Raw genomic sequence first — 9150 nt, 5'->3', positions numbered from 1 at the left:
ATCTACCATTTCGAGGGGGGTGGTAGCTGAGACTACCAAGTGAGATATGATTACAAATTTCGCAAGTTAACAATAACTTTAACTAGTAGTGTAGAGATGCATGCATCATTGTAAAAACATGAATGCTGTCGTGAACATGAATAACATGACGTCACTTGGCAATTACGTGAGATGAACTCTGACATGACATGAACTAGGACTGTACGTGAAATAACGTGATATGAAAACTGAATATGATGTGAACTGAATCTGAAGAAAACTTGAAATTGAACATGAACTTGGAATCTTGTTTCCATATTAACTACTTGATTAAACATGAATTATGGATGCTACACAGATCCCCTTAAGCCGTGTGCCCCAGCCAATAATGTATCACATCACAGGTATCTGCACCAGTTGTGAGGGCATTAACATACACATCACCCCACGAGTATCTGCATCCGTTGCAAGTATATAATGCACGCATCTCGTGATATTTATTTGCACCCGCACGAGTGTGTATAACACAGTTTTAAATATCGTGTCATATTGGCTGGTATTATCATGCTGGGGTAGTGACCTATATAGGAAATGTATGTGTTTCGTACCGAGTCAAATATCAGTCGTACCGGTGCATTTCGGTAAATATTGGCCAGTTTTCGGTGTACTGGCCAAAATTAGTGGTTTTTTGTAATTAATATAAAAATTCTGATTTTTTCGTAAATATCACTCCAATTCTCATATCTAACGTCTATTTTTTTAACTTTTTTTAATCCATTTTTCTCGAGGATTGAAAATCAAATCCCTAGTCCCCTTTTCGTGATGAAGATGAGTGATTGTTTTTTTAAATAGTTGGATTGCGAACTTAGAAGTATTGTTTACTTTTATAAATATGTGTTTTAACTTTTTAAGACTTGCATTGATATTATTTTGAAATATAATTTATACATATATAATTAATTTATTCTATATAGACTATCCCGAAACGATATCCAAAATGGTACCGGTATCTAAATGTTTTGTTCCAGTGCCTTAACAGAAACGACAATCGAAACGGTATTTAAAACTTTGATATAACATGAACGTGAACTTTGGTTGGCACCATTGGTGTTTGTGCATGACTTCGCTCCGGCGACCAATTACTTAGGCTCCATTTGAAGCTTGTTAACGGTACTTTGTCAATCTAGAGAATTTCATAACAGTTTAGACACTCTAGTGTGAATAATGGAGTTCCACTAGGATATTATCTCATCCTAAGACTTGGGGTGGTGATAAACATAAAAAACTCAATTGACTTGAAAATACTATTTTTCGTGACGAACTCCAAACTCGTGACATGAAATGAAATTACATATGATGTGACATAATGTAACGTGACATGTACGTGTGATGAATGACATGGCATAAAATGAAATGGATAAACATTTCGTGACATGGCATATCGTGTAACAAATAGGCTTTTTGTGACAGTATAATGTGTATAGATAGACATTTCGTGATATAGCATAATATGTAACAGATAAATATTTCATGACATAGCGTAATGTGTAACAGATAAACATTTCATAACATAACATAATGTGACATGTATAAGAGCATAAGAACATGAATAACTGTTCTCTTACCAACACACATGCATAATATCATGACAGTAAGTTAGAGGCTAACTTACAGTGAGCGTAGCGTGACTAATTTAATACGTGAATTAACGGAAACTGTAAGAAGACATTTCTAAAAGTTAGAAACTCCTTACTAGTATACTTAGAAAAATAAAAATTACTAACTTAGAGTAAAATAACTATTTTACCCTCAACTTAAGGATTTCACATCCTAACTCTAAAACTCAATAAAATTTACATGCTTCATGTAAAGTTTATCATAAATCCAAATATCTAATTAGAAAAATTTATAAAACATAACATAGCTAGGTGAACCAAGCATAGGCTGAAACATGCTAAACTCTTGATTTTTGTTGCAATTTTTTCAAACCCTATCTTTCATGATGCAACCAAAACATGCAACATAAAAAATCACATCATATGCTTTAATAACATGCTAGAACAAACACAAAAAAATTTACATTATAAAAATAACAACTTCCTTCATATCAAAACTTCAGGTAGTTTGACCTCAAAGAACAACCCTTGATGTTCATGGTCTATCCCTTTTCAAACAACTCCTTGAACTTCAAAAGTTAATAACATACTCTCAATATGTTTATAAAACATTTCTAAGGACTATCATGCTTTGAATATTTAGAGAAAAACCATAAAAAGTAAAAAAATCATACTCAACACAATCGATATGCACCTATTCTCCAAAACTGAGTGCTATGTGATTTGGTTTTTTATTAAACCATTAGATCCGAAACTTCCATGAAGTAAACCATCAAGAAATAATCTTGTATGCTTAATAATATTCAAGTTCTAAAATAGATCTAAGCATCAAACCTAAGATCACATGGCAAAAACTTCATAAAAAGATAGATCCATCCGCGAGCCTCACATACAAGACCTAACCGGACGTTTGCATGCATAAAAATTCATATCGATATGATCAACACCATAAATCTTCAAAATTACATTCTAATACATAGATAAAAGTCCTAAGAGCAGCATATGTGAATAAAAATTCATTGGAGCATGCTTTCATAACAAAAGATCTAAGTTTTCCCAAAACAAAAACTGTTTTCATACTCTCAGTTTTCAACTTTTTAGATCTATGCAAGACTCTTATAAAAAACTTATAACATGCATCAAATTTTCATCAAAATTGTATATTACCATGTTAACTATAAATAATAAAAAGTTTAGACCAAGATCTTGCCAAGAACTTAATCAAAAACATCAAAAATTCAAACACTGTCTAGATTATAGCCCAGATTGACCTCTGGATGCTTAAATATACATTTTACCCATCAAATGTCCATGTGAACTTACACCAAATATACCAACAGAAATTAGGCTCAAAGTGGAACAACTTATGTATAAAGATATTTGTAAGTACCCACCTAAAAAATCTTTGTAAAATTCGAGTAATAAAGGCCATAAAAGCTGTCGAGAGTTCCTTTGGATTTTTCTCCAAGAAGTGTTTCTAACATGATAAAGGACTAATGAAATGGCCATGGACAAGAGACTATACTGGGGTTGAGAGGATATGTAAAAGTGACTTTTGGGTGATGCGGTGTCAGCAAAACCAAATGCAAAACTAGGTGCCATAGTCAATAAGTTTTTAGCCTGCTGCTGTCGTGTGAGAGGAAGGTGTTGAGGTGGCTCTTGGCCTTCCCATCAACCACTATTTGGGACTGACTTGGGTAGTGAAAGGACACTCATGGTGGGGAAAACTTCCTCTACAAGCCATCCCTTGGTGGTGCAATTTCGTGGGCCTTAACTGAAAGGGCCACATTTGGGGTTTCAATGGATTTGGTTTGGGGTTTGGGTTTCTAATAAGTCGAAATCTAATTTTTCTTGGACCAATTAAAATACTATGGTATAAAAGAATGATTTAGGGTATAACGACATGAATTTGAGTGGTTAATAGCATGTAGAATTGATTTAATCAAGTGATTAAACACTAAGCTACAACACTTATTGCTTCGATGCTCTATTTTATTGATAGTATTTTGGCTTCCTTGGCTAAGTTGCGTGAGCTATTCGATGGATTAGGCTAGTAGTTATATTAGTCTTTGTATGTACTTAAGGAGCATTGTCTCTGATACTCATGAGATTATAGATCTTTTTGACACACACTGTAACTTTTGAATGCCTGTTATCTTAAGATTATGAAATATATTTGGATGTTTGAGATATATCTTATATGTTACATAGTATTGCTTAAAGAAAAAAAATTATATGTTCCAAATATTGCATATTGTTAGATGCATGCTAGGTGCATTGCATCTTTATTTGTCACGAACATGGCAGATAATCTTGTGTTGCATGTTCCGATATTTCAGAGTTCGCCAAACCCCAAGCAGAATCTAGGGGCGTCACAAATTGGGTCATTAATGGCCGGCACTCATACACAAGGGAAAGGGAGATCAATGGTCATTTGCGCATTTTCAGATTTCCCCTTCTCCTCTTCTCTCTTTCTCGCCCACTCTAAGAAGCCAAACACCATTTTCTCTCCACCCAAACTCCATTTTCCTGCATCCAAGGGAAGGAAAGCTTCAAGGAATTCTTGTGGAGGTTGTCATGGTAAGGAAGTTTCACTTGGTTCCTTCATTAGTTCACCACATGAAAGCATAAGGAGAGGGAATTATGAAGGTTTCGAGTATGGGGCATTAAGGTTTTTGCTTGACCAAGGGAAGATTGCCATGTCTAAATTCTTTTGAGTATAGTCTTGCCTAGGGTTTTTCTATTTTAGGAACTTGAATCTTTGATGGCAAAATGAATGAAAAGAGACCTTTGATGAAGTAAGATATTTTTGGCTATCATTAGGGATTCCATGAGATTTTTCCTATCTAGTCACCACATGAGGAAACCACAAGCTAGAGTGCATTGCACATGTTTAGAAACTTTCCCATTGCGGTTTTCTCACACACACTAGTATGTCTTTGAGCACACAAGGCTATTAGGGTTTTGGATCCTATAAGGAATTACTTGTCACTTAACCACTAGGGTCTTGACCAAGGAAATGAGAGACTTAATGTTTTTTGGCCCTAGGGTTGTTGCTCTGTGTACATATACACACACACACACACACACAAATGAGAATCAATGGACAAAGGCCAAGAACAAGAAGGGAAATGGGGGATTGATGGAAGGTCTTGTAAATTGATTCGGGTTAGAAAGTTTAAGCCCCTAGTGCATGGATCACATGCTTAGTATTTAGTATTTCGATTTCAAGAACCTAATGTTTTGTAGCATAAACTTTCACCTTGCTTGATCATTGGAAATCTTTTTGTAGCATAACTTACACTTGAAATGCGCGCAAGAATGAGTCAACCGCTCCAAGAACGCTGCTTTCTTCTTGAAAGTTCTTCTTGAGACTTCGTCTTGTCTAGGGTGGTTTCCAATTTTCACGTAAGGCTGTATGGCAGCCGTTGAGAATGTAGGTTGACGTCTGTTCGTGGATCTCGTATCGGTGGTTCCTCAACCTCTTCCAGAATTGTCTGTGGCACACCGAGTGCCGAAATCCAAGGATGGGAAAATTTTCTTTCAGTTTTCTAAGGAGGAAATACTACGCTCGACAGAACCTTTTAGGTTTTCTATCGTCTTGAAATTTCTTCGAAACCGTCCCTCCTTGGATGCCATTTGGGCATTCATTCAAAAGCATTGGAATCTTGATGGCATTCCAGTTGTTTCTAATATGATGCATCCTCGGAACGTGTTTATAAGAATGACTTCCGAAGAAGACTGCAAGAAGGCCCTTTCACGTGAAGATAGTGATATAGACGGGGTTCCATATCGTCCATTCCCCTGGACTCCAGATTTTAAAGAAGAAGAAGAACCATCCATTGTGCCGGTTTGGATCGTCTTGCCAGGTTTGCCTCCTAACTATTATCATGAGTATTTTCTTAAAATTCTTACAACCCCAATAGGTAGATTTATTAGACGTGATAATCCCACTCGTTGTGCCACTCGCATCGATGGTGCCCGTATCTGTGTGGAGATGGATGCTGCAAAGGAGCCTTTACCTCATTTTTGGATTGGGACACCTGGAATGGGGTCTAGTCGTAAGCAAGAGATAATTTATGAAACTCTGCCGGCGTTCTGTTCCAAGTGCAAAATACTGGGGCATAATGTAAGGACATGTCGTGCTGGGAAAAAGATTACTAGAAGAAAGGTATGGGTTCGGCAACAAGAACCTGTTGTGGAAGAACCGAAGGAAAATATGAATGCACCAGTTGTCGAGGAAAAAGAAGTTGAAGCAAATCAGGTTTCTGAGGTAAATCAGGTAATAGGTGAATCCTCCACACCTTTGATTGAGGAGTTGGAAACGGAAAAAGATCATGGTGAGTCTCTTGATATTGAGGTTCCTGTAGAGGAAATGAATAATAAGGTGTCCATGCCAGAGAGGAATGACGGAAGTTTGGAATGTTCTACTCAGTCGAAGGAGGCGGAGTTGGCCACAGACATGAGGGAGGTGGATGTAGTTCCTAGTACAGAGGGGAGGGAGGATGATAAATTATAGGAGGAAGAGGTTTTCTTGGAAGAGGGGTCCATGTCTGATCCGGAACCTGAGTTACATGCGGAAGTCTTTCTGCAGGATAAGGAATATCACACGGAAACAGAGGATGAAGTAGGGAAGAGAAAATACCATAAGAGGCAATTTGAGAAAATTAGGAGTTCTAAGAGGGTGCTCACTAGAGCCAAATTTTTTTCTCAATGATAGGATCCATATTAGTCTGGAATATAAGGGGAATAGGTACTTCTAAGGGACGTTTAAAGAGTTTGCTGAACAAATGTAAGCCGAAGATGGCAGTGTTGCTGGAACTGTTTTAGAGTGTTGATAAAATTCAGATGTACATGCGGTTGTTTCATTTTGATAAGGTTATAACAAATGAGGATGTTGGTGGGAAAATCTGGGTATTTTGGAAAAATGAAATGGACGTGCAGTTGGTCCGAATGGGATCGCAGTATTTGTCTTTACATATAGACGATGGATCTGCACAATTTTTGGGTAATTTTATCTATGCTAAGTGTAATAGAAATGAAAGGTAGATGCTTTGGGAGGAGCTGAGTTCGGCTAGAATGGGTGTGGAGCCTTGTTTGTTTGCAGGAGATTTTAATATAATTCGTTTGGATGTGGAAAGGTGTGGTGGTCGACCAAGGACAAGAGCTGCAATGGATGACTTCAATAGATGGATTCACCAGGGTGGGTTGATTGAAATGAATTCACAGGGGAGAAAGTTTTCATAGTGCAATGGTCAGCATGGATTATCTAGAGCTTGGGCTAAGTTGGATAGAGTGCTTCTTGATGCAAATTTACTGACAGCTTTTCCGAGTGCACATTGTTCGTATCTGTCAAGGACAACGTCGGATCATAGTCCCATATTTATAGAATTCCTAAAAGACCTTTTACTTATGGTCCTTCTCCAATTAGGTTTCAGCAAATGTGGGTTGAGCACCTTGACTTTATGAACTTTGTACAGAATGTGTGGTCTAAACCAGCGGTAGGTACGGGGCTCATTAAATTGGCTAGTAAACTTAAAAAGGTTAATGTGGCTCTACGTGAATGGAACAAGAGGGTGTTTGGGCGGACCAATTCTTAGATTGCTATTATTGAAGAAAAGGTTGAGGGTCTTGAGCACTCGCTGCAAAGAGATTGGGATAATGATGTTGAAAGGGAGCTTGTGAGGTACTCTACTGAGTTGTCTTCTTGGAGGCGAAGGGAAGACATATGATTGGCTTAGATGGCTAAAATTAAGTGGAGGATGGAAGGTGATCGGAATTCAAAATTCTTTCATGTTTGGTTATCTAATAAAAGGCGTAGGAAAATTCATAAGTTGAGAACTATGGATGGGTTGGAGTTCAATTCACCGGAAGAAATTCATCTTGGTGCCGTTGAATATTTTTCTGAGTTCCTACAATGATCAAATCAACCAAGAGAGTTGCTGGATTTAACAAACTTGATATCGCCGGTTATTGAAGAAGACGGTTGTGTTCGATTTTGTTGCATTCCTTCTTTGGATGAAGTTAAAGAGGCTCTCTCGTCTATTCCTATAAATAGTTCTCTTGGGCAAGATGGTTTTGGTGCTGGATTTTTTATGAGTTGTTGGGAGGTGGTAAAAATGGATGTTTTGGAAGCTATCTCATAATTTTTTCTAACTAAACGTCTTCTGAGATTTTATTCAGCTTCTTTCATTGTGCTTATTTCGAAGGTAGATGTGCCTTCGGAGTTTGATAAATTTAGGCCGATAAGTCTTTGTTCAGTCTTCTATAAAATTTGCTCGAAAATTATTGTGAATCGTCTGACAGGTCTTCTTCCCAAACTGGTATCTCTTGAGCAATGAGCTTTTATACCTGGGAGGAGTATATTTGAGAATATTAGTCTTACTCAGGAAATGGTTCATTCACTGAAGCGGATGTCACACGGTGGTAATATTATGATTAACGTTGACATGGCAAAAGCATATGATCGAGTGGAGTGGACATTTTTGCTGGAGGTATTGAGGTGTTTTGGCTTCCCTCCTCCTTTTTGTGAACTAATTCATGCTTGTATTTCGAATGTTTGGTATTCTGTGATATTAAATGGAACGACGAAATGATTTTTTCAAGGGGGTCAGGGTCTACGCCAGGGGGATCCCCTTTCGCCTTACCTCTTTATTATTCTTCAGGATGTACTCTTTAGACTTTTGAAACATAGCTTTATGGCAAAAAAGATTGGAAAATTTTCCCAAGCTTGAGGCACTCCTCATATTTCACACCTTATGTACGCTGATGACATTGTGATTTTTCTGAATGGAGGAAAGAAGTCGGTGAGGGAACTGTTATGGGTGTTTGAAAAATATGAAGATTGGTCAGGATAGAGAATTAATAAAGAAAATATGGCCATTTTTTATTCTCCAAAAATTTCGTTGGTCCGAAAGAGAGCTCTTAAAAGGCTGACAGGGTTCTTGGAAGGCTCGTTTCCTTTTAAATATTTAGGGGTTCCGATAGTCTTGGGGTGTCTTAAGCATGAGCACCTGGAGGAGATGGTTAACAAAGTCTGGAACAAAATCAGTGGTTGGAAAATGTAAATCCTGTCATTGGGAGGCCGTTTGATTCTTCTTCGGGCATGTGCTTTCTAGCATGGCTTTACATATATTTGCGATTTTGTAGGTCCCTCAATCTATTATTAAAGATTTAAACCGAATGATGAGCACATTTTTTTGGGGTGAGGTGAATGGTAAAGGGAAAAAAAAGTGGGTGGCATGAGATAGTATTTGTAAGCCAATAGAGGAGGGTGGAATGGGTTTGCGTAATTTGGAGGATAAGAAAAAAGCATTGCATATGCGGTTTGCATGGAATTTAATTCAAGGAGAGTCCCTGTGGGCTAGGTTCTTTAAGGGAAAATATGTGGGCTCTTCACCTTGGTGTCTCATTGACATGAAAAAAGGTACGAGGTTTTGGAAAATGATTGTTAAAAGTATTCTTAGCGTCCTTAATAATGCAAAGTGGATGGTTAGAGATGAGAACATCTTATTTTGGTATGATAAATGAAGAGATGGGGGTCCGTTAATTGATG

At 37.5% G+C, this 9150-nt stretch overlaps 1 protein-coding gene across 1 annotated transcript; it reads left to right on the top strand.

The window, feature by feature from the left end:
• Window positions 1-5319: 5319 nt before the first annotated feature.
• Window positions 5320-6114, top strand: LOC108995759. Its single transcript, XM_018971386.1, has one exon. The coding sequence runs from the start codon at window positions 5320-5322 to the stop codon at window positions 6112-6114; it is 795 nt and encodes a 264-aa protein (XP_018826931.1).
• Window positions 6115-9150: the final 3036 nt, after the last annotated feature.

This window comes from Juglans regia, chromosome 2 (assembly GCF_001411555.2).
Source record: "Juglans regia cultivar Chandler chromosome 2, Walnut 2.0, whole genome shotgun sequence".
Classification (NCBI taxonomy): domain Eukaryota; kingdom Viridiplantae; phylum Streptophyta; class Magnoliopsida; order Fagales; family Juglandaceae; genus Juglans; species Juglans regia.
This window is presented reverse-complemented; position numbering and strand designations above follow the sequence as displayed.

Excerpts from the sequence above, each read along its gene's own strand:
- LOC108995759 (XM_018971386.1), top strand. The coding sequence starts at position 5,320 with ATGACTTCCGAAGAAGACTGCAAGAAGGCCCTTTCACGTGAAGATAGT.